At 36.7% G+C, this 26,939-nt stretch overlaps 1 protein-coding gene across 1 annotated transcript in view; it reads left to right on the plus strand.

Annotated features, from left to right (window-relative positions):
* The window catches only part of vegfc (vascular endothelial growth factor C), a 45,560-nt gene extending 21,945 nt beyond the window's left edge, over window positions 1-23,615 (plus strand). Inside the window, exons 4-7 of the mRNA XM_023333276.1 lie at window positions 6,570-6,709; window positions 15,864-16,000; window positions 18,400-18,724; window positions 23,081-23,615. Coding sequence (XP_023189044.1) covers window positions 6,570-6,709; window positions 15,864-16,000; window positions 18,400-18,724; window positions 23,081-23,189 — 711 coding nt within the window. The 3' untranslated portion in view covers window positions 23,190-23,615. The remainder of the gene's footprint in view (window positions 1-6,569; window positions 6,710-15,863; window positions 16,001-18,399; window positions 18,725-23,080) is intronic.
* Window positions 23,616-26,939: the final 3,324 nt, after the last annotated feature.

Below are 26,939 nucleotides of genomic sequence, written 5' to 3' on the forward strand. Positions count from 1 at the left end.
TTGCCTTAAAATGAGGTAAATCCTCTCAGCTGGATTGTTCATTTCCACATAGATGCTGGTAATGGAAGGACCCTCGCAGTGCGTAATGGCTTATTGTTTTAGCTCAGCTGTGCTGGTCATTTCCTAAGTGGTAATTGAATGAACTGGTGGTAGCAGTTTAAGCGAATGGCTCCTTTGTTATATGAACTGTTAGAGCAGATTCAATCAGCAGAGGAAGTTGAAATAGCCAGAGTAGTTTAAGAATGTTGCTATCTCTTAATTTAATCGTCTGTGTTTTGCTCGTACTTCACCAGAGCCAGACTAAGGCATAAGCAAATTAATCCGCTGCTTTAACCATCAGGGATCTCCCATAAATGGTCAAATTAAGAGTATTAAGTTTTATATTTGTTTATTGAGAATGAGAAAAGTTTGACTTGAATGTTTCAGTAAAGTTTCATTAAAACATTCTAAGTTGTTTCAAATTTTTATTTAGGTTTAATGGGATTGGCATACTTACTTTGTAAAAGAACAAATAATAATCTTTATTATTGTTGTGTTGTATTGTTGTACTTCCTAGAAGTAACTATGGTTCCTGATTCCTGATGCTATGAGGTTAATATTTAATATTTAATTTTTGTTTAATTTTCGGTTTGTTTGCAAATACATCTCCGCAAACAATAACCAATTATCCCTAATTGATTTTAAGACCAGCCAACTAAACACGGCCCCTCTCCCACACTGTAAAAAAAAAAGTCTGTAAAAACATTACCGTTTAAAATTAAGTACTTTTTTTTTTTACCATATTATAAAATACGGTAAAATTCTGGCAACCACAGCTGCCAGTATTTTACCTTTTTTTATTATTTTTACAGTGCAGATTTCACCAACTCTGGATCAAAATAGTTACTGGGAGTGATGGTGTTAATAGGAAATTCTACTTAAGGACCCAATTCCACCGTGATCCGGCCCTGTTCTTCCCTCTGCACTATGCTCAACAGAGTAATATGATGCATTTCTTCTTTGGTTGGAGACTTTTATGTTTAATCACAGCTATATGTGCCAAGTTCAATAAGGATAATGAACTACTAGATGGACAAAAGCACCATATTTTGCACACATACTGACAGACTCTCTCTTTTACATCTTTAGGAAAAATAGGACGAAATGACAAAATATGCTCTGTAAGGTTTACCTGCAAACATCTGGTTTCATTCCCAGTCTGTAGTTTGTCCGTTTCAGCTGTAATGGGAATGACAAACTTAATGTGTGGTTTGTTTCTGCAGATGCTTTTTATCATGTTGAAAGTCGAATTCCATCTGGTTGGAATGTCTTGAATAAGCGGCTCTTTCTTTTGTCATGTTGAATTTGCTATTGTCTGAATCCTGCAGTACGTGCTGGACTGTGTGTAAAGTTGTCATCGACTTTTTTGCACTTGACAGAGATGCTGTCAAACGCGCCATTGTGCAGAGATGCTGCAACTGAACCCTGGACACTGTGTGCAACGCAGGGGACAAAACACAGCGATCAGATTTCCTGCAGTATGTTTGAAAGTGTGCAGATTTTTTTCCTGAAACATTTCATTGCTGTGCAACACATAAAATGTTTTGCCTATTTTCTATAGTTTGCTTGAATTCATGGGTTCATATGTTCTTCTGTGGATTTTTACTGTTTTATACAACATTTGCAACATTTTGTTGTACTTGTTCATAATTTCAAATAAAAATGAGTATATCCTGACTCTGGGGATGTTACACATCACCCTAGTTAGGTAGGAACTAGCTACTCAATTACATTTACTTGAGTAACATTTTTGAAAAAACAATTACTTTTAGAAGTATTTTTTATTATGATGTACTTTTTGCTTTATTTGTGTAGTTTTATTCTGAACTATTTTTACTCTTACTTGAGAAATCTTTCTGAATTTTCAACCAATTGAATAAAAAACAAACATGTCTTAACCAAAAATGCATCAGACGCAGACACATACCTGCAGTTTTTGTTAAGGTTTCATAAGTTTAATATTTACTTTGACCTGATTTTGTTATTTTTTTTGTTACTTATATGAATTATTGCCTTTTCTATCTTTAAAAGACCAAAATTTCCACTTAACTTTATATTTTGGTCCACCTGATGACGTAATTTTTAGATATTAAATGGTAATTTGATCAATTGCTATACTTACATTTTACTTGAGTAATTTCTTGGATGGCTACTTTTTAGTTTTACTTGAGTAAAAATATGTTTAAGTAGTGCTACTTTTACTTGAGTACAATTATTGGGTACTTTGTCCCCCCAATGCACACCACATTATTTTGACAGGACGCACAAAAAAAAGTTATTAAAGTTGCTGCATTTTAGAATAATATTCCAGTTGTTGAAACGAAGATCTCAAGTTTTTTTGTTTTGTGTTTGAGAAACAGACACCTTTCCGTTAAGTTGCAAGTAAAAAAGTCCAAGGCCGAAACTGAGCAGCTTTCCTTCTGGCAGCAGATACAAGGCTGAGTGGAGAGCCACAATCTTTGAGGTTTCACAAGACATTCCTCCTCTCTTGTGCTTTCCAAACTGTTTTTTTTGGCATGGGGCTCAGACAAGTCGCTAAAGTTTGGATACTTATATGAGTGATGTAGTACATCATCTAAATCACACGTGACTAGATAGAGTTCAACTGAATCCTATTGAGTTTTTTAATGTTAAAAATAATTGCCCTTAAAATGTACATATGGCAAGGTGAAGGGTGAAATAACAGTTTCTGCTAAGAGCATTCTGTGGTTAGTTTCGTCACTATGAAATACTCAGTTGGATGATTGCTTTGGCGTTGGCTTGAAGCAGCTGGCTGAATTTGAAAGAACTTAGAAAGCAATAGAATTATACAAACTGTAATTTCCAGTTCGACTGTAAGTATCTTTAACCGTTTTTGCGTCTCCTGTGGCTCTGTGAAAAAAGGTTTTCGCTTAACATCTGTTCTGCTGTTTTTTTAAAATGGGTAATTTCATCTGTTGGACTTTTATGTCACATCCGAAGTGCTCTGGTTTTGTCGTTGTTGGTCATGTTGCCTTCAAAGGTCTAAACGCCTCGTCTGCTGCTTTTAGATATTTTCCTGCACAGGAAATCGTTAAGGTCTTGAATAATACAGTAGTAATTTCTCTACATGCTCTGAACTGTATAATCTAATACATAATGTTGTATTCAATAGACCAGAAGTGTCCAAAGTGCGGCCCGTGGGCCATTTGTGGCCCTCGGAGTAGTTTTGTGCGGCCCCTGGAAGCAGTTTAGGAAATGTTTAAATGAAGTTGATGCAGATGGAGACTTTTATTTCTTTTGTATGAGATTTTCAGCGACAAATTTTATATCTTACATAAAACAATTTTAGGTTTTTCTTTTACTAGCCATGTTTTTCTTGTTTGTTTATTCGCTTTCATTTCAGTGTCAAAGTAAGTACGGTCACAAATCTCCACCAACTTTTTACTCAAAAACAGACTTAGTCACACCCAATAATTAAAAATGGCAAAATCCGGTTAAGAGTTTTCAAAGGCAGTTCTTATTTTTCTTGCTAGGAATAAACTAATTAGGATATATTTACCAAAAGGTTATCTTGTCACGTCTGAAGAAGACAATGAGCGCGACTTTCTCCTTCATGAAATGTAAATAAAAATGGAGTGGCATCACAATTTAGAGGTTGTAGGATTTTTCCTGTCTTTGGCAGAAGACCAGAAGGAATTACTGCTGCAAGCACTAGATTCACTTGTTTGTTTTGAGTGTATTTACCCAGAATGCCCTGCACTGTCGTCCGCTTCCTACTTTTGGAGCGGTCTCCGGTTCACTTTCCTCCATATTTGCAGTAAAACCTCAACAGAGTTCACATCAACCAAACCAATACCTAGGTTTTTAGGCAGACCAGAATTAGCTTTTGTTAATCCACATCAGAGTTCGATTGAGCATTCACACCTCCCCAAATGAACTGGACATTCTCGACAAATGAACTAAAGTTTGGTGATATCTTCTGGAAAGTTGTTTTCTCTGATCACTTGGTAAGATTTTGCATTTTTGCAGTGAAAACAACATTTACAGGCTACAGATGACATTTAACATTTTATAAGTTAAATGAAATGTATGGGAACATTGAGAGCTGAATAACTCCAGAGCCGTGTCTGCCCAAAGATCGTGTAAAGAAAAGTGTTTAGCTGTGTGGAGCTCAGTAAAATGTCCCACCCAGCAGCACACAATGCCACAATCAAAGGAAGTTCACAAGAGATTTGGAAGAATATGATGTATATGTGGTAACGTCAAAAGTTTGGACACGCCTTCCCAAACTTTTGTTTTTTTTTCTTCATTGTGGAAATACTAAAAACATCAAAACTATGAAGTAATGCATCAATGTGGGAGATGAAAACACGGTTAATTTCTCAAAGTAATCACTGTTTGCAATTCTCTACTTGAAGGAGTTTCCCACATTTATTGAATGGTTTGTCACTCAGAGTCAGTTGTTACATAAGACACAAAAGCTTTCACAGGTTTGTTAGTTTTACTTTTCTGCTCTTTTTTTTTTTACCAAAAAATATTTCTTACTTTATTTGACTACATTCTGACTCTTTTCGAAAAGCTGTTCACACGACATTTAAAAGCTTTCAGTTGGAAACTCTCCAGATTAAATAATCTGATCTCACATCTACGTTTTTAGTGTAATTCACTTGACTAGTTTTATGTTTAAGTGCTTGTTTATCTGTGTGTGGGGTAGATTTATGGAATGGATTAAATTATGAGTTTCAAAAAAGTAAAAATATGAACCAGTTTAGGAGCTTATTGGGAAATATGTTTTTTTAGGATGGGTATTTCAAAGACCAAAAATGCTATTGATAATATTAAAAATGTATAAATAATTGTATGTTTAAGGATGAGAATGTGAGATTTAAGTGTCATCCAATGTGGGAATAATTTAAGAATTTAGGTTATGGGTATCAGAACGGCAGCAAGATCTTGTATCTTCTACCTGCTCGTTTTTGAACAAATAACGTAAAATTGCATGTTAATGGGCATTATAATAAATAAATTAGAATGTAGTTATCACAACATAAAAATAGAGATTATTTGGGACCATATCGTCAAAAAACTGGCTAAATTGAGTTATAAATGACAAGAAGCTGCAGAAAGAGAGGCTCCTCTCTGCAACTACATGCCAGAAATGATGCATGAAAGAGGCAATGCACTGCAGGAACTGGGAGTTTGTTTGTTGGGATCAGTGTGGAGGTGAACTTTTCTACATTTCAGTGTTGAGGCTCAAAGAACTTTCTTTGTATTTTACAAGCATGAATGGATTAGCTTTAAGTCTATCCTCTTTAGGATATGAAGTAGAAAGAGTTTAATCTGTCCTGAATCTTGTAATGCAGTTATTGAGACTAAATGCGTATTACTCAATCTGAGATTCCAAAAGAATGTTTATACACATATAAATCTGGGGTGTCAAACTCATTTTCATTTTGGGCCAAATCAAGATCATGAATGTGCCAGAATGTATTGGTAAAACCTGTTCACAAACTGTTAAAATATCAATAAATTCTTAAAATTAAATAATATTGTTGAACATCTTTTCAGTCCCTCCAGGATTCTGTGATTCTTTTTGTGATTTTCTTTTGTTTTGCAATAAAAATCAAAGTGTTTGTGGTACTAATTTGGAAATATTTGCAATATTTGTGCTTATAAATTATGGTAAATGCGACTTTTTATTACTCGCTGTATAGATCATGGACTATAATCTGACATCAATTATAGCTGAGGCAGCTGTTTAGTACAAGTAAGAAAGTTTTTGATAGTTTATCTGCAATAAGCTTTCAATTACTAGCACAAAATGTGGGGATTTGCTGATTTTGCGTGAATTTCCACTATAATTCTGAAGAAACTGGAAGGTCTGACTGATGTGACTTGGCAGTAAAGAGATAAAAACTGCAATGATTTGATTGCTAACATAATATTTAAGCACACTTAGTGTCTAGAATCTAGAGGGCTACATAAAGCTATGACGGGCCGTATTTGGCCCATGGACCTTGAGTTTGACACGTGATATAAATATATAGTGATGACAGCCACAAAAGGTCTTACAGACTGCACGTAGAAAGTTGAGTGGAAGGAAAACGTGTTCTAGGAAGTGATGCAACAAAAAAAACTGCACTTTTATTGTGGAGTTTCTCTTTGGAGTTGCACCAAATTTCAGACACTAACTGGGAAAATATTTTACAGACTTTATATTTATCTAACTTCTTGAAGAAGTTTTGATCTCTTCTATGTCAGAGTGAAAGCTAAAAATCAAAAACTATGTTTGCAATGGACAGTTGCTAGTCTCTCTTGACTGGAGACTCATTTGCACAACATGGCTGTTGCATGTGTTTGTTTCAGATTTCCATATTATACCCTTAATATTTTTATCTTGTGTAAAACATATTTAATTTCAAGAATGTCATTTCATTTTACGTTTGTCAGAATATTTAGCAGTTGAAAGAAAATGCCATTGTTTAATTTTCTATTTGTATTTCACAGTGTTTGTGTTGTTTTTTTGATGTTTTTCTTGTTCTTCCTCTCATTTGTTGCTCTCTCTGCAGCTCTTTGAGATCACAGTGCCTCTGACCCAGGGCACCAAGCCTGTAACCATCAGCGTGGCCAACCACACCCAGTGCAGCTGTCTGTCCAAACTGGACATTTACAGACAAGTTCACAGCATCATCAGGCGCGCCCTGCCAGAGTAAGAATAACATTTTCACTATGGCAAACAATCATACTGTCCATTATGAAAGAATAACCTGTAAAACCCGAGCAGAAGCGCTTCCAACGATAATATAAGTTGCAAGTTCGCAACACACGCTATAGATGAACCAAACGATGCACATTGTAGATCCACGTAACAGAAAAAGACTCATCTAAGTGACAGAAACTCTTTTGTCTCAGCAAGAAAAATAAAAACTGTAACGATTCGCTTTCAAAGTAAAGCTCATTTAAAACTCACCGGACCAGCAGCTGAAGAAAAGGAAAAATTATTCTTATTTCATGAAGGCGAATGTCTGTTGTCACAATAACTACTTTTGCTGGATGCTAAATTGTCCCAGAATTTATTGTGGTAACATTGTTGTTTTGAGACCAGTTCCAACTAATATAATGTTAATGGCACAATAGTGCAAGAACACATTTTCAAAGTTCAATAAACGTTAAATTCCAATGAACATTTAACGCTGGAACTGGAAGACATTTCAAATATCCAAAATAAATAAACAAAACAACAGAAACAGAAATAAAATGAATTATGAAGCCTGTAAACAAAGTTGTTCTTCAGAAAATGGCTAGTTGAGACCAAGACTTTTATCATCCACTTTTTAGTAGAGAAAGACAGAAAAGAGAAAAACGATAATTGATCTCCCTTCAATTTATTATGTGATTAATTGATGAGAATTTGTACGGACCACTGGATTTTCTTTTTGGCTGTCTGATGTTATTTACAGTGTCTGACCAGGGTAATGACTGTGCGATTCTGTTACTATTATTAGATGGAAAGACTGCTTGTGTGAAAAATAAGGGAAGAATAAACCTATAAACATGATAAATTTCAAGTAACGGTTCCAAATTGTGACAAAATGACTAATTTCAGTTAGGTTCACCTTGACTTTTAACAACTAATACCTTCACTAATACCAAAACGCCTGTGCTATATGTTTGCTGCATGTTTTGGATTGCAACTGCATTCTTTCTGCTGTGTGCAAGTTTTATTTATAATGTATGCCGTATTCTCTGGGATCTTTTATCTTAATACCAGATCAATCCAAATAAACCTTGCAGCACCTCAGGTACACTACATTTATTTTAGACATGTCACTTTGCGATTTGATCTCTAAAAAAAAAGAGGCCAAGGGTTTCTTCATCTTTTGGTGAAACTTATTTTCTTGGAAGTTTTAGTAACGCTGGTAAAAAGTGTGAAACTCTTCCTATTGCAGCATCGAGGTTTCATTCAACAGCTGACAGTGGGAACAACACTCCCATGGGAGATTTAAAAGTCATGACCTTTAGCAATAAAACTCTAATTGATTATTATTGTCACAGAAGCTATACTTTACAGTTTTTACAGAGTCACTAAAAAGTTCATAGAAAGGTGAAACTGTAGCAAACTTTAAAGGGGTTTCAGCTGAGAGAAGACAGCTGTGGTCAGGATTAAAACCTCTGCTTCTAGCCATTAACTTGTGATCCTTTCACAGTGTTTATTCTGTGAAACTGAATTATTATTACTTCTTAGCCAGGGGAATTTCTTTTAAGATTTTGTGGTGCTTGTTGTCTTTACTTGACACAAAGAAAAATTAGCTGTGGTTAGCCTCCAAATGTGGCTCCACCACATTTATTTATTCACACATATTCATTAAAAATGCAAAGACCTAAATCCCAAAGCAGCCTAAACCACAAACACAACATGTTAATTACAAATCGGTTCATTATCCTTGTGAATTGTAGCTAATTATTCCTTAGCATATTATACATCAAACTGAGGACATGTCTTTTTCACCAGACTGATGTAAATGATTTAAACTCTACCACAGTGAAAGTTAACAAGATATGAACTTCATACTGTTATACACTAATTAGGCTTAAACGTAAATCAGTAGCAGTATATATATTGCAATAAAACCAGGATAAATATCAATAGATAATACATCTGATGGAATTTTCAATCATTTCACTGAACTCAGATCAGAACTGCACAGCATTCTGGGGGATGTAGGCAGAGGAAAAGGACAGCTAAGCAACGTTAGTGGTATTAACTAACTCACTCACTCTTTGGTTACCTAGCAACTCACTCACTCTTTGGTTACCTAGCAACTCACTCACTCTTTGATTACCTAGCAACTCACTCACTCTTTGGTTACCTAGCAACAACTTGTTACGTAATATACACAGTATCAGTTTTATGGTTCACCTCTGTGCCTCATTCTGCATAAAAAATTAAATAATAAATAAAAAAAACTGTGTGGAGTGAAAGGAGAAAATGAAAACAACGGTTTGAGAGGAAACTGTGGATAAAACTAGAAAGGTCCCATCACCAGTTTGGTAAATATTTTAAAAAAATAAATCAATAATTATCAATATCGACTGATATGAAACCCTTATCGCCTCGTCCTGAAACTAATATTACTGGCTTAAAACTTCAACCACTTCAGAGTGCTTAGCATTTTCCTGTATTCCCTCCATATCGGGGTAAATTTCTACCCTGGTAATGACTTTTTAAACTATTAGAAAAAGTGGAAACACAGGGGGTTTTATGGTTCCCAGAAAATCGTCCTGGTTACTGGAAAAAGTTCTTATGGGGGGGAAAAAGCACCTTAATCCAGTCTAAAGTTTATTTGCCTTCCCTTTGTGTTTCCCTCTGTTCCAGCTGTAAGTGGCTGTTTAAAATAAGTCTTTGACTCAGTTTTGATCCTTTGCGTTTGAGTGCCTCTCTGCCATTTGAGGATGCCAGAGGTGTTCCTAAAAACGCTGAGTGGTTGAGGCTATTGTTACTTTGATAGCTTCCTCTTAACTCTGCGCACACTGAGGGTGTTACTTAAGGAAACACGTTCCATATTATCTCTAGATTGACTTCACAGGTCCATGAAATGTGCATGTTCCTGTGTGCATGCTGTGATTAATGACCAGCTAACAGTCAGGATCCCATCAGGGATCGACTCCTAATGTATTTTTTGGCTCGTGTCCTCTGAAAACAAAACAATAGCTAAGTTTAATTGACTGGATTAAAACAGATCAGCACTGCAGGAATGTGTAGATGTTTTTATACGAAACCTCACAGCTCAATGATCCTTTTGGTTCAGTAAAAAAAAAAACATTTAGGTGGTGGCAATACGTTGTAGCAGAACTATTACCAGATGAATTTATAAGCATTCGGTGAGGTAGAAAATCAATCACTGACACTAAAACACCTTGTGGGACCCTTCTTCTTCTGGAAAAGTCTCCCCCATGTAATAGAAGAAGAATACCCCAACGTTTTCGTTTGCATCATCTGTGCATGAAGCATTCATCTATATCAGTGGTTGAACTGACAGGTAAAAAGTCCAAACTGAAAGTATTCAGGGGCTAATCACCCCCCCCCCCCCCCCCCCTAATTAAAAATGCAAAAACATTATTGTCAATCCTTTCTCTTTTACCTGCACAACAATAAATAAAACCTGTAATGTTTTACATTTGTTATTTAACCTTTTGGACACAAATGGCCCCCGGGCCGCACTTTAGACACCCCCGATCTATATTATGTGATGTTGTGTTTGCTGTACGCTAAGGTCCATTAAATGAGACTAAACTTTTCACATTGCAGTTCAGCTAGGATTACCAAAAAATATCTATTTCTTTCCATAATCTTAATATGTTCTTCAGATTTCAATTTTGGCATATAGTACATACAATTTCAATGCCTCGATACATTAATTCACAACATGTGAGTTAAATGGAGGCTTACCTCTGAATGTATTTTATAGCAAAACCTTAACACTTCAATCTTGAGTGACATTAAGAAAAAATCTAAATAAATCAAATGAGAAATCAGGAAGTGAATTGTGGAACATCCAAATGCCTTAAAGTTATCTTAAAGGACTCTTCAAGCAATTATATATATTTATGAAGGGGTTTTTTTCAAGTTAAATGGAAAATGTTAATATTTTTGGCTCTAAGCGTGTTGTTCTTTCAGCAGTTTGCCTTTTTTGAGTCTAAATCAATTGCTCAATTACTACTGCTGCTGACGTGGATCATGACCGTATGCAAACGTCTGACCTTGAAAAACATTTTTAAAAATCTCCCTGTTAATAACTCTTTTTGCAAATACAAATCTGTTTTGAATCCCACTTTACCGTAAAACATGAGGTGCTTAGTCTGATTTAATGTCAGAGCCTGGAAAAAATGTTGCACGTTTTTATACCATATATCTAAATTTCTGTTTTCTGTTGTGTTTTCATGAGTTTGTCTGATATTGTGTAAAATAAAAAGCTGCAAATCCGGTAGTACATATTTATTTATACTATGTAGACTATAAATAGATGTAAAAAAAAGCAATATTTACAGTAGAAATCTGTTAAAGAAATGACTTATTATTTATTATTTAAGGGATTATATTTCCATTTTTGTCATTTCGGTTTGCAGCGCATAGTGAATAACCAATTCGGTTCAGAAAGTATGCGAGCTGCAATAATAAAAATACTGTTTCAAGCAAAATCACAAATGCTTTCTAGTACAGGCTTCAAGGAACAGGATTAGAGAATATAACGAAAATCTCTAATCTAACCAGACACAGAGCAAAGCAAAACTTCTATTGAAATTCTAACAAATGAATCGTGTTGGTTTTTGGTGGGGTGTGCGTGTGTGGGTGTGTTGCAAAAATCCCTTTAGACATAAACACACATGTATACACCCAGAGCAGGGGATAGTTGGTTTGACTGTGGCTGCAGGAAAACATATTGTAGACATTTTCACACCTACAAATCAGTCAGCATGTAAGGATGGACACTTAAGCAGCCGTATGTTTTACATTAGGTGGAGTGAAAAACCTCCCCCACCAGCCAGCGTTTAACTTTCCCTTTTCTCCTTTTCTTTTTTCCTCCCTGAGTATGTCTGAAGCTCTGCAGCTCTAATTGAAACCACCTTCTGTTTCTTTTTATCGCCAGACTCTTTCAAAAGTTTCAACTATTTGTCTGTCTGCAAACACGCTGCCTGCTGTCTGTCTCTGTGGCCAAGTCAACAGTCCCCTACATGTTGCTTTACAGATAGACTATTTTCACTTTGTGGTGGTTCTTATAATTGGCCGTGTGTGTGTGTGTGTGTGTTGTGCTTTCAGGAGAAGTATTTTTCTTGGCTGCTGGTTGAAGTCCAAACAAGCTATCTGATTTCTGGACAAATTCAGCATCGGGTTTACATTTATTTTTGGTTCCATTGCATTTTATATATTTCTAATGCTTATATTCACAATCCATTGTAGGTTATGAGATAATAGATAATTATAAAGCAATTCAGGTGGCATGTAGGAGGAGCGACCTTTCACCTTGTGATCCAGTCTCTGGAAACTTGAAAAATTGGGGGAAGAAGGATATCATTTCCCCAAGTATCTAAAGAAAGTCAATACAGACTTCATTGTAGTTTAACTGAATATGTTTTAGGTTATGTGGAGTAGTTGTTGGTAGCTAATGCCTTACTTGCAGGGGACAGAAGGTTTATCGATGGAAATTTGAAAGCAGGAATCGCTTTAACTGAATATTTTACATCTTTGACCATCTGCTTCAGATCATCATGGCAGTTGATCTGAAGGCCAGCTGCCATTTTGACAGATTACAATTCACACACATGACCACTTGATGCAAAGATTTTTAACTTTAGCCACAAGGGTATCGCAGATATGTCTAAATCAATCAAATCATCTCCTGGACTCAATGCATCTCCTATCCGGAGTTACAGACAAGAGTCTTTGGAGTGCGTCTGTGACGACTACAGATCACACACCGGTATATCTGAACTACTTGTGCAGAAATCTTCCCTGATTTCAAAACTTCGACCGAAGTGACGCTTGTGTGGCAACATAGCACAGATCCAGAAAAACTTAAAAACTGTCCAAAACCTCAGGACAACACAATACGCACAAGAGGGCACGCAGTTCACGTCTATGCAGAACAGGAGGAAGTTGTGAGATTGCGTGTTCAGGCCACAGCATGTGAATCGTGCTGCGCTGTGGACGACCCCTGCTCTAGGCTTTTGCATAAAACTGTTTAGGTTAATGTAGTTTATTCAACCAAGCATAGTTAATTTTGTTACTTTGCAACATTACATGGTTGTGTCACTCTGCCTGAACAGCTGAGAGTTGCATTCTTTGAGTATTATTAGAAAATGACCTGTGAGGCCATAAGAATGAGCTATTATGGCACAACAGATGAGTTGCTGTTTTTCTGGGGTAATAGCACGGTGAGCCAAAGCATACAGAGGAACAGTTGCGTGCAGACGTGATGATGACAGCTGTCGCTGCCATCATGTTACAGACGCGGCTTCATTCTGTGTTCATCTGCATGTCACAACCTTTAAGAATACCTCAGCATGAAGATCACTCCCTAATTTTTGTGCTAATTTGGTTTAATTAGTTTACAAAGACAAATTAGGAGAAAAAACATGTGAAACTCATTAGCTGTTTCTGAAAGTTTGCTTGACTCTTGGCAGACTTTGAGTTACACTGTCAGAAATAAGCCATGGTGGAATGACGCAACAAAAGCCTTAGCATCAATTATTTTATGCTGTGTTAGGAATATTATTTGTTGAAAAAATTAGTCAACAACATAAAACAAAATGTAGAACTTTAATTAATAAAACATAAATTTTGATGCAAAGAATATCAAGTTATGTTTTAATTATTGATAAAAATGTGATGTTTTTAATTTCAGTTATGACTAGTGAGATATTCATTTAGACTTGAAACAACATAATTAAAGAAAGGAGAGAAGTTTCACTTTGTTAAACTCCCTTTTATGTCCATGTACAAGAAGTTGTATCTATGACTAAATTAAGTGAAACTCAAACATGGCAAGGTTGCAGATTACCTTTGGGAAGGTCCTGTCTGTAAACTAGGACTGTCAATGTTAATGCTCTTATCCGCAGAGGGTTACCTAGTACACAAAAGGGTGTTACACGGGCCGGTACTGCGGTCAACGATGCAAAGTCGCAAACACGAGTGAAAAGAGGAACGACGAGAGTCAGATTTTGCTTTAAAAATCTCAGCGATGGACGTTTGGATAAAACCAACGTAGTACAGTATGTAGCCTACTTATTGCAACAGTGAATTATTCTTCCACTGAAGTGCAAACAGTTATAATTACCATTTCTAAATTATGTTTGAAATAAAATTACTTCTTTTAACTTGGAAAACTGTAATGTTTAGTTTGAGACATTTTTTTGATGCATGCATTTTTACATTTCAAGCTTACAAAGCATAGTGTATAACATAGTGTTTGTGTTTAATCACAGCCGAAGAGAGTGATTATTTTTCTTAAATGAGTAACAGCGTTACTGTAAACATTTAAATGTATGAACATATGATAACTTCAGTATGAGATTTTATGGCACAGCAGGAATTAGCACTATTAATGTCACACCATCTGCTCTGCATCATCAACATGAAATATTATGTGAATTTGATCCATCCTTTTTTATCCATCCATCCATTTTCTTACACCCTTGTCCCTAGTGGGATCGGGAGGTGCTGGTGCCTATCTCCAGCTAGCGTTCCGGGTGAGAGGCGGGGTCACGAGAGGCGGGGTCACCCTGGACAGGTCTCCAGTCTGTCGCAGGGCAACACGCACACACAAACAACCATGCCCACACGCACACACCCCGGGAGGAAGCCGGAGAGAACCCACGCATGCACAGGGAGAACATGCAAACTCTGTGCAGAAAGACCCCGAGCCGGGAATTGAACCCGAGTTGCTGCAAGGCAACAGCTCTACCCACTGCACCACTGTGCAGCCCTCCTTTTTTAATTTAATGATTCAAAGTTTTGTCTTACTGTTTTGTTCATTAGTTGCATAAATTCTTCAAAGGGGAAAATCATTGCAACCTTCGTTCCAAAGCTAAATAACAGTTTTGTCAGCTGTCAGACATGAATTACTTGCTAGAGACTTTTTGAGGCTCATGTTTCTTTTTGGCAGATGCGGTAAAGGTAAACCAGACATGATGTAAACAAGACATTAGGGAAATGGGCTGATTAAGAAGCAATGAGCAAGAAGAAACTGGGGGATTTTTACTCTGAAGGTCATGTGGTCGCAACAAAGCAAACAGCAATTCTTTCTCCATATTAATTTCCTTGCAACATTTGTTGATGTGATCAGTCAAACCATCTGTTTTATGTCTGTCCGTTTAAAGTTTCCAAGCTGAAGACAAAGAAATATTATTTATGCAACTGCATTATTATTGGAATAAAAACAGAGTTAAGACTTTCAATCTAACTGGGATAATCTTGCATGTGTATTTTTAAATAAACCAGGATAAAATAGTTTTTTAATGGAAGAAACAATTAACTGTGGTAATAGTGTCTTAAAGCTAAAACCATGAAACTAGATATCTTTATGCTGTCAGAAAACAACAGTTTCTGCAACGCTCTTAAGTTTTGGAAATGATAAAGATCCAAACACATCATGGGGCAATAAAATTCTGTTTTTTTATTTTATTGCGCAACTTAGAGACATCTCACCAAAGATAGTCCACTAAAACCTCCCTGTTCCTACTAAAATGCCAATCCAGAAACTTCTCCCGACTAAGATGTTTGTGTGCGATTCTGCAGATTATTGTCTAACATTCTTAAACACAAGTAATATTTATCAAACTAAAGCTCTTCATGTCTTTCCATGTCAATATCTGCTGATCAAATGTTAAAACCTTAAGATTTTTTAAAAGATTACATGAAAACTATGCTTTTACTCACATGTACACAACGCTGGAAAGTTATTTAAGCTCTAAAAAAGGGATTTTAATTTGAATAGAATTAGAGAAACTATTTCATTATCAGCAGGCATCTGAAACATTGAATTAAATTAAAAGCTCTTAATAGTTACTCATATTCATGGTTGATGGAATTAAAAGTGAAATGGGCTGAAAAAATGAGTTGAAACAGAACATTGTTTCAACTAATTTTTTTGGCCTAATTTTTACAGATGCTAAATGTTTACCTTTACCACAAGGTTATAGACCTGATTGTCACTGTTGGTTAAAAATCTCTGTTGGTAAGTACAAGAGCTTTACGTCTTTTATTTCCAGTAATCTACACACGGAAAAGATTACTGGAAATACAAAGACAGGCTGGTAGCTGTATTTTGCTGTAAGATTTCTGCTTTTTTTTTTGTCCTCTAAAGGTGTGCAATAGCCAACAGGACGTGTCCGCCTGGCCAGGTGTGGAACACTAAGCAGTGTCAGTGTATCAGCATGGCTTCGGTTGTTAAGCCCCCTCCTCCACCACTGCTTCATCTACGATCACCTCAGCAGCCCCATGGTAGGTGTATGACACGGTTTCACAAAGAAAAGTTCATCTGGCACTGCTTGGGGTTTTTTTCTGCACAACAGACAAATCTAAATCATATCTAAGCGGTGATATGACCTAAAAACTGTATGTTGATGTATCTCACCTATATCTTCATAGACGATACAGTGCCTATGAAAAGTATTCACCCTCTTGGATCTTTCAATGTTGCAGTTTGACCGCCACTCAGAAGAGGGCAGCGCTGGTCATTCTTAAGTGAAACCAGCTGATATAGAAATAAAGGTGGTGGGACCATACCAGAATGAGAAAAAGTAACAGTCGAAACAAAGTCCAGTGTGGGATGCCAAAATCGCTTTATGCGGTTCCGTTTTGAAATATAAACACTTGACAAATTTCGTAAGTTCCACTTTAATAGCGCTCATTCAGCATCAACTTCTGATGTAAAAATGGCTGATATGGTATGAAGTTTAACATATGATATCAGAAAAGTGGAGGAGATAACAGAGAAAATGTAAAACATGTTGGGTTGTGTGGGTGCTGGTGCCATTCTCAAGTGGCCAATAGAATAGAAGATCCAGTAGAAGATCCAGAACCAAAGACATGTTGCCAGTGCTAACAATACATCACTACAACATAGTTTAAATAAAAAGTTGAAAATGGATGGGTTATCAGTGTGACTAGGGTGCTGCGTTTTAGCATGTGTGCTATAAATTGCACAACACACAAAACTGTGATACCCAGTCACAGCAGGTCAAGTTCCTCTGTCCTTAGTTGCAGGGGAAAGTTCCTGTGTTCACTGAGGAGGATTTATGGCTGCAGAGTGTTTGCTGAATGCGTGTTTGTAGAATCCTTACTTTGTGTTTGGCTCTGATAACACTCTTTGTGGATCCCGAGTCAACAAATAAAAACAGAGGAATGCAGAGACCTCAGTGCACCAGATTCCACAAATAGCTGTCATGTACAAATACAAGCGAACAGTGTTTGGAATTGAACATATGGGTTTTGTTTCCTCAAGTTTCCAAGCAGATTCTGATTGACTGGAAAAAAACTGGTTGTCAGACTGATTGGACAGATTACAAGTTTGTGATAATCAAAACTGGAGCTGCTGTCACTTTGTTTTTTAGTTTGCCAAGTATTTTAAATGGTCTTACATTTATCTAAGCATTAGGAAATTAAGGACATTCTGTGGAATATTAAGATCTGTCATAAAAGGGAAATGTGGGTATTGCTTATTATACAAACGGTTTGCATTCCTCTAGATCAGAGTTTCTGAAACTTTAAATGGCTGAGGACCATTTATCCCATTTAACAAACACTCATGGACCACCTAACTTTAAAATATCCCCCACAGTAACACAACGTCTTAATATATACAACCTGTAATGAAAATATTAAGTCTCTTGTGACTGGCCACAATAAAACCATGAACACGTCTACCAGGAGCATTTTGAGTTGTTTTCAGATTCTGTGTGTATTCTAAACTTTCCAATGATAGAAAACACAATGAAATAAAAAAAAGTTATCTACAACACTAATAACATTTTAGGGCTATTTGTAATTTAGAAACATAAAAGAAAAATAGACTTGAGTTGCTTTGGCAAAAACAAACATTTCCTTTCAGCCAGTAGATAGCCCAATATAAATAATTTTATTTCAGGGCTTAAGATGCAGTTAGTCAGTGTGGGGCGCGGTTCTGCTCACCGCCTCATCACCGGCATATTGCATTCAGCACAGTCGCAGACCTAGATCTGCATGCCTGCAGCATGCTGTGTATCATAATGGTGTTCAAAAACAAAAGTTCTGAACTTTGTTCTCAGCCTGAGCACAGACTTTTCTGTGGGAAAATAGGAACTCCACCTAGAAGTCAGAACGATGATTTAGATTGTTAGAGTCAGTGAGAGCATAAAGAGAGTGGGAGCATCTTGCACTTTGTCAGCAGAAAGTGTTTTTCTGTTTTATCTGTTCGTTTCATCCTTGGACACACAACTACGCACACACATAATGATTCTGTCTGGAACAGACTGAAGATCTGTTTGCTGTTTGTTCTGAAACGTCTTGCTTTTTTCTATGTTTTTTTTTTGTTTTTTTGAAAGATAATCTGCTGTTCGTGAAATAGAGTCATTTGGGTTCTCCCAGAGGAAACGGATGATCCAAGTAGAGTGCAGGAATTTCATAGTTTGTTGATGTGTCATGCACTGTTGTGGTCGCAGTTTTTACATGAAGCTGTAAAAATTTAAAACACCATTATTCATAGTGTTTTATTAACATTTTGTTTACTTTTGCATAAAATCAATCAGGAAAAATTGAAGTCATGTTTTTGCTTTAGCCTTTATTCACAGTAATCAGAGATGATTGTTTTGTATATATCAGTAAAACCTCTCTCGTTTTCATTTTTCCTTTCATTCCTACAGACATACTCTCATCAGATTTGTGTGGCCCAGATAAAGAGCTAGATGTGGAAAGCTGTCAATGTGTATGCCGTCTTGAAAATCCAACTCGTGACTGTGGGCCTAAGCGACACTTGGACCGAAACACTTGCCAGTGCGTCTGCAACATGCTGCCTGCTCCTTCCTGCCCCCAGAACCACATCTTCAACAAAGAGACTTGTCAGTGCACGTGCAATAAGATCTGTCCGAGGCACCAGCCCCTAAACAAGACGAAATGCTCCTGTGAATGTAACGAATCACCAAATAAGTGTTTTCTGAGAGGAAGAAGGTTTCACCAAGCAACATGCAGGTGAGGAGGAAAGTAATGGCATGGCATAAATTCATCCAGATATTAACACCCGACCCAAACCTTCGTCAAATGAAATAAAATTGGTGTGAAACATGTGTGCTGATTTGTGCAGCAACATTTTTTGTTTGTGCCGCTTTCATTTTAAAGATATTAACTGTTTTCAGAGGTCATCAAAGGTCAATCAGCACCCCGAACATTTGCAAAAACAAATACAATATGGTGTCAATCAACTGTGCTATGTTTCTGTCCCAAATGTTTTTGTGTTGTAAAATAATATACTTTATTGATCCCCGAAGGTCAGAAAATTTTGTTTGTAAAATATAATAAATGGCTTATGTACAATATATTGAATATATTTATAGACTTAATATACATATTTATATATTATATTTTTTATATAATTTTATTATACATTTATACTCACATTTGTCATATACTTAATATACATGTATGTTTTAATATAGGTGTACATGTAAAATATTTTAAAAATTACATGACCAAAATCAAGCAAAATTGGTCAGCTATATTTGTGTAGCTAAAGTTCTAGTAGTTGACACTAAATTTACTTGATTTTCTTTAAATGTGGGGCTTGGAAGGCTGGTTGAAACATTTATCTTTTAACATGATAACGCCACAAACGAAAATATTTGTTGCACAAACGTTTGACACCGATTTTGTTTAATTTGAGGAAGAAGAAGGAGGTGAAACCTCACTGAGGTCCCAACGTGCACATGAAAGCTTGCACTCAGATTTTTAATTAGTACGTGTGTGTACATGTACAGTGCATTTACATATAGCGACAGGAAATCACTGTTCAGGCTGCACAAAGCGCTTAGACCATCGACCTCTGTGAGAAATATAAGATACCAGTGCGCTAATGACTTCCCATAGCTGTCACTTAGCAATTTCCCTTCCACACAAAGGAGGAAGTACGCACACATATACACACATCCATCCATCCTGTCCAGATCTGACCCTTCGTGACCTTGTTTGGGAGTGATTTATGAACATAGCAAAATTTGGGACCTGGCACAAAAAACTTTGCTTATTTATTTGGACTCCTTTTCATCACTAGCTTAATGTTCTCTTTAAGTAACCATAACAAAGTAGTTTTTTATTACAGATATTTACACATTCATGCATTAGAAATATGTTTTCCCAACTGTCTCAGTAGTATTGTGTTCTGGCAAAGCATACATATAAGTAACTTGGCTGCAGCAACAAGATGAAGTGTGGGGATCTTCTGAATTATCTTTTCGCATCTTGACTTACTTTAAGTTGGCTTGACAGGCCAGATTTCATACTTAAATTCTGACATCACTGAGTGACAACATATTTTTCACATCATCTAACGAATTGACTTAGGAGCTAACAGAGGGCGCTTCTTTTGTTTTTTTTTCTCTCTGCTAAAGTTTATTTATATAGCTCCAATTCACAACAAATGTCATCTCAAGGCACTTCACAAAAAATAATTTCAGTTCAGTCATACATACAATCAAACTGATCCTAGGTATGAAACAGGTATGCGCTCCTTCAGGATGAAGTGGCTGCCAGCTTAATAAGCTTAATAAATTATAAAGTAAGGAATTTATTTGGGGGCTTCATTTGACAGTATCTTGACAGGATGGTGCGAAGGATGGGATTCGAACTGGGGATGGCTGCGTCCAGGTCTGTAGACTGTAATCCAGTGGTTCTTAACCTTTTTTGAGGTACCGAACCCACCAGTTTCATATGCGCATTCACCGAACCCTTCTTTAGTGATAAATAAAATATATATTTTTTCCAAATTCAAGACATAGATATGAACTCACAGCAAGTTACAGTATTACTTTATTCTGGCCCCCAAAAATATTTCGGCCCCATAAAAGAATTTCAGCCCCCAAAATATTTTTTGTTACAATTTTACTAATTTAAAAATAAATTTGGATTTTTTCAAAGAATGACAAATTTTTTAATAACTTAATTTTTTTACATTTTAAATTTAGTTGGTTTTTTGTCATTTTGAATCCACAAAATACTTTTTTGGGGCCAGAATAAAGTATTGCACAAATGACATACCTGCAAATCAGTGTGACTTCTGCTGTTGTTTTTGGGAGACCAGTTCAGAGAGGCGTGGCTTCACCTTGGCAAGTGCATCTTCAGAGCAAAGTCTGTTCATTTTCTTCTTTTTTTGCTCGACATATTTAGTATGGATTAAAATATTAAGAAAGAAACCACGCGACGTACAACTACGACAGCTGCTGATACTGCGTGCACTAAATTCCCCGCAGCACTAATTGGCCGAGCAATGTAACATGATCCTCTGCAGCAAGTGATGGCCAAGCGGGGCGTCATCACGACTTTACACAAGTGTGTCTTTACCTCTGCGGCAGAGGCTCCGGCGAACCCCTGAGGCCGACTCATCGAACCCCTGGGGTTCGATCGAACCCAGGTTAAGAACCACTGCTGTAATCACTGCACCATGAGAAGCCCAATTAAACTAAATTAAATTACATATGGTTTGCTGTTCTTTGAAGGTTTTACCTCAGTTTTAGATTCTTTTACTTTAGTTCTAGATTGCTTTACATCAGTGTTAGCATCCCTACTTCTGCTTCATTATAGTCAACAGAAGCAGAGATGCGTTCTTTATGGGCCAAAGCTGCTTTTTGCTTCAGGATTTATTTCCATTACTGTAAACTAGTCAAGGAAACACATTTATACTGTATATATTTGACCTTTTGCACGGGAGCTGCAATGGAAATTTCGTTGAATTCTGTTCAATGACAATAAATGCTATCTATCTATCTATCTATCTATCTATCTATCTATCTATCTATCTATCTATCTATCTATCTATCTATCTATCTATCTATCTATCTATCTATCTATCTATCTATCTATCTATCTATCTATCTATCTATCTATCTATCTATCTATCTATCTATGTATCAGCTCTAGCTTAAAGACTCACAGTATTTGCTTATACAACTTAAATCAGCACAAACTCGGTCCGGTTTTACTTTCTTCAGTCTCGTTAGTGCCGCTTTACTTCCACCTGCACACACAGCAGACTCGCACTCTCCGGTTTGCTCTGACACATCCGCGCCGTCTCGGCGGCTCTTGAAGGAACCGCACCACCTGCTGTGTTCGGCTGCTAGAGCACTCAGCGTAATATTTTGGTAACGACCCTCGCTCTGCGCTCCTTCAGGATGAAGTGGCTGCCAGGCTGCCCCTGCTGGTAGTTGTTGTTTTTTCCTTTATGACGTCTACATTCCATCTGTAACATTTAACCTCTTGAAATAAGTAAGTTGGTAGTTACTGTCGCTATCAGAGAGCACGGTTTATGGCATTGGTGCAGATGATTATGTCTCTAATTACATCAGTCCATTTTACGTTTCCATCTAGCGCTGTTTAGAGTCACAGAAGTCTGCAAATTAGAGGTACGGTTACAAAGGCTGGATGTCTCTCCATTTCAGGGTTGCAGATGAACATTAATGCAGCCTTAATGAAATTGTCTTGTTAGGAATCATTAGAAATTATAATTATTGAAGTCATGTCAGTTATGGTGGTGCAGTGGTTTCTGCTGGTTTTTTATTCTTCTTCAATGTCCGTTTATTTAGAAAAATTCATTGAAGAGATGTTGGCATACTAAGAGGCAGCATAGCTCACAGCAATGAATCAGGTTCATTAAACTGGTTTTCACACCAGTTCTGTTAGTCTGCTTTATTTTAACTAGAAAACCTAGAAAGTCCAGTTCATTTGGGGAGGTGTGAATGTGCAATCAAACTTGGATGTGGACCAAAATACCAGTCTGTGATCCACCTAAAAACCTAGGTCTTGGTTCGATTGAAGTGAACTCTGATGTGGTTTTACTGCATATGTGAATCACAAACGGACTGGAGAGCGCTCAAAAAGCAGGAAGCGGACTATAGAGCAGAGCATTCTGGGAAGATTGAACCATTTCTCCCACTCACGTGTTTACTTTGGTTGTATCTTAAGTATTTTGCCAAAGACAAAAGTCTTTTTAACCAACAACAAAAGAGATTGTATAGTTTCATCATGTTTGTCAATTAATATAACTGATCATAGATTACTGAAAATGTAGACTACTGAACGTAAAGATCTGGAACAGGGAAGCTTTTACTATGTTGTAATTTAAGTTTCTTTTTTTGGATATTCTGAAAACTGAGGACAAGTAAGAAAACATTTTTAGGGCAAACATAATTTGATAATTTCTCTCCATTAAAGCCACTTTTCACAAAAGACGCATAAAACGCAAGTGGACAAAGCCCTCAAATCGCCACGCCTGTTTTTCTCATCTTTATTCTCTGATTTATTGTCGTTACATTTGTTTGTCTTCTTCTTTTTTAATTGCAGTTGTCTTAGGCCTCCATGTGAGGTGAGGAGACGGAAGTGTGAAGCAGGTTTCTTCTTCAGTGAGGAGGTGTGTCGCTGTGTCCCCTCGCATTGGAGGCGCTTGGACTAATCTGGCTCATAACTCGCCATCAAGATGCAAACTTTAGACAGTTCAATACATCACCTTTTACTTGTCGACCTGCTGGTCAACAGGATTCTTATCAGCCATGGTGGCAGCTAAGTGAGTGGATCCTGATGGACTTGGGGAAACCGTTGGGATTAGAATGCAAATGATTGGAAAATGGATATAGAAAGGTGAGAAATGCACTGATTTTCTTTTGAGGACATTTAATGGAGAATGAATGACGAGACGGGAGGAAGAACTGCAGGATTAAAAGAGTCAACACTCAACCTTTGTTAAGTAATGCGTTTTAAAATATTTGGAAATTAATTATGTCTCAGTATTCTGATGTGAAAAATTGATTATATTATTTATTAAATGCTATTTTCATCCTTTGTTTATTGCAATTTCTGTATTTTTTATAAAAATACACTGTGATCAATATTTTTATATCATGTATGTTAAGTATATGTGTGTAAAATAAAAGTACCCTGGATGTTGTCATAAGTCTTTTCTTGGATGCAGCAGTTGGCAGGGAGGATCAGGTCTGCCTGATTTATCCAGGTAACAGGAGGATAGTTGAAGGACGTGTTTCGTCTTAAAGGTCATATAAGGTGTTTGTTCTCCTCCTTTTCAGAGTCTCTCCAGGACATTTGAGATGTTATGGTAACACATCTCTGCAGTATTTGTTAAAGGGGCAGCATTATGTATTTTCTAGCCACATAGTATCATTTTACAGTACAATCAAGTAACTGTTACTTTCAGTTTAAAAAAATAATGTGTATATATAAAATATGACTTAAAAGAAACTTGACTTTGTAATCTAATCCCTTGAAATTGGGCTTCTGTCTCTTTAAAAAAGCCTTAAGTGTTGGAAAGCGCTCTGCCTTCAGGAAGTCATCACAACATTACTCCTCTATTAACACTTTAACAAAGTATTTACCTGCATTGCATTGTGCCTTAAAGGATTAAAGGATTTTTCAAATATGTATGAAAGAATCAAAGCAACACTCTAGGTATGTTTTATGTGAGGGAATAACAGCTCAAAAAAGTTGATTTTACATCATTCCGCCCCTTTAAGAGCAAGTGGATGAGATGTATTTGGTAAATAGGGTTTATTCTGCAGCACTGGATCAGACTAAGGCTAAATAGGTGATATTCGTTTTTTCATGAGACAGTTGAGGACCAAATTGTTAGCACCTAATATGAAAATGCAATTTTAAAAGTATTTAACTTTTTGACACAGCTTTTTTAGATTTTAGATGCAAACACAATGATTACAAAACCATCAAAAACTACCAGTGTAAAAATTAAAAGCATGTCTGATGCTGTTTATTCTTTGTGCATCGTACCGCCTGTACGTCTTTAGTTTTCTAAAAGACTCATGGAATCAATCCCATTCTTCTACATCAAATCTTAAGCTCCTTCTTCTGGATGTTCATCTTCAGTCCACCTCATAGATCAGGGCTTTCTGCATGTCAGTCAGTAACATGTTTGGCCTTAAGGCATTTCTTCACCAGCAGCAACATATGTTCATGAGTGGTCATAATTCTTTCCACCTTCACAAGATTACAAGTTCCAGATGCACTGAAGCCACCACCGTGTTTTATTGTGGAAATGTTCTGTGGGTTATCCTCTACCCTTTTTTTTCTATATTTCCCAAGCAATATCGCTATGGTCAAAGAGCTCAAGTTTCATCTAATCTGGCCAAAGACCATTTTAGCAGCTTATAAAACTACCCTTTAAAAGTTCTCTGTAAACGTTGCTGAATTTTGGCTCTCTCCTCTTTAAAACACTGATTTTGTTCATTGAGGTTTGTATGCACAGTAGTTCCCTCAGATTGACGTTTGGACTTTGACTTCTGACAGTTTCACTTTGTGCACAGGCAGGTGGCTGTGACTCAATAGATTGGGTAGTCGGCTTGCAAGTTATCCTCCGACTCAATTACTCTGCTAATATTATTCAGAAACATTATTGTAAGAAGACACATCTTCCTCCTGGGTCCCAAAGCCAACATACCTATAGAAAACCACAGGAGGAATGGCCAGAACCAGAACTTAAATCAGACAATTCAATTGGTTAACATAAAATACTCACTATAGTGCTGCGTTATATAAAGTACATATCTGTAACAGTATCTTGTATTAAAAATAGTATAACTGCTGGGGGGGTAAAGAACATCTGAAGCCTAGAAAAAAGTAGACCCAGTGATGTCTATCATGGCAGATGAAACCAAAGTAGAGATGTCTGGTTTCACGTTTAAAGAAAATTAGACACCGCACATGGACGCAAACACCTGTGCATGTTGGTAAGATAATCTAGGCAGCCACAGGACCCATGCACCTACTGAGTCAATGAAGAACTTCTTATCCTAAAGTTTTCACGGAACAATTTGTTTGACAAATCATGTAAAATTATGTTCTCAACAGGACAGTGACTCCCAAACATACTAGCAAATCTGTAGCAAGATACCTGGAATAAAAAATAATCCAAAATTCACAGATAAATTCAGACAGAAAATGTTTACTTTAAAGGCCACGTATTATGCTTCCTACAGTTTATGTAGGTCTATGAGCTTTACAAAACATGTTCATTATCTATTTTAGCACAAAATCATTCTTAGATAATGAGATGTTCTGCCTATTTTGAGCTTCTTTCAGAATGAGCTGTTTTAGGGCCTCTTAAATCCAAATAAGCTGCTGCAGGCTTTCACTGGGGTTGCTAGGTAACAGGCTGGGGTTGCTAGGTAAGGGGCTGAGCTTTCGGTAGGGTTGCTAGGTAACGGGCTGGGCTTCCACTGGTGTTGCTAGGAAAGAGGCTGGGCTTCGCTGGGGCAGTGCCTGCTGATTTGAGGTTTTTGGAAAAGCTCATTTTCCAGACACCAAAAAAACAACTACTAAAAAACAACTTTATGTTTTTTTAAGCTCTTAGGTTGTTTTTAGAAGCAGTGCAGACCCAAACAGAAGTACAAAAGCATACAAAATGTAAATTTTGAGTAATATGTCTCCTTTGAGCTATTGCTGCCAACTTTGGCTCAATAAACTAATAAATAATTGTTTGTAATTAGACTTCCCCATAACTTTACCTAAGAGAAATGTGAAATTCAAATGTTGATATCATATATTAAAATGTTTAAGTGTCACAGTTGCATAAGGGGGTGAAGGAACCTAAACATAATTTTACAAAGGACCTGAGATAAACTTCATTACCTGGCTAAAACAGAATAACTGTAAGGAAGCTGAACAAAAAAAAAGAACCTCACAAATTAGGTAATTCTTGAATTTGTAGGGACGTATTTAATTAGAAATAAACAGAATAATAGTTTATTTGCTTTTTCTCTCATTAGTATCAAAAGGCTGCCATGTTCTTCAGAGACTTGAAATGAAATAGTTCTCTCACATGAAAAAAAGTTCCTTGTTCATTTATTTCTATGCTTTTGTTTTAGTCTCCAGGAAGTTTAGGTGGGACATTGTAGCACCTCCAGCCCCCACCCTCAACACATTCACTAACACATCGGAGTAAACACACCTCAGATCCCAGCGAAACAGGGAAGGAAGTTAGTGGAGCTAACCCAGGTCTGCTGATGAGAAGATAAGATGTTGGCACAGATGGTCTGTGTGTCCATATGTGTGTGTGCCTTTGCTTGTAAAATCAGTAATAAATGTGTCTGCATGTGACATAGAGAAAAGTGTTTCATAGTTTTAAATTTCTGTCTTAATTTTTGTACGTTTTTATTCATGATTTATTGAATTTCTACTG

The sequence above is a fragment of the Xiphophorus maculatus genome, chromosome 5 (genome assembly GCF_002775205.1).
Source record: "Xiphophorus maculatus strain JP 163 A chromosome 5, X_maculatus-5.0-male, whole genome shotgun sequence".
Taxonomy (NCBI): domain Eukaryota; kingdom Metazoa; phylum Chordata; class Actinopteri; order Cyprinodontiformes; family Poeciliidae; genus Xiphophorus; species Xiphophorus maculatus.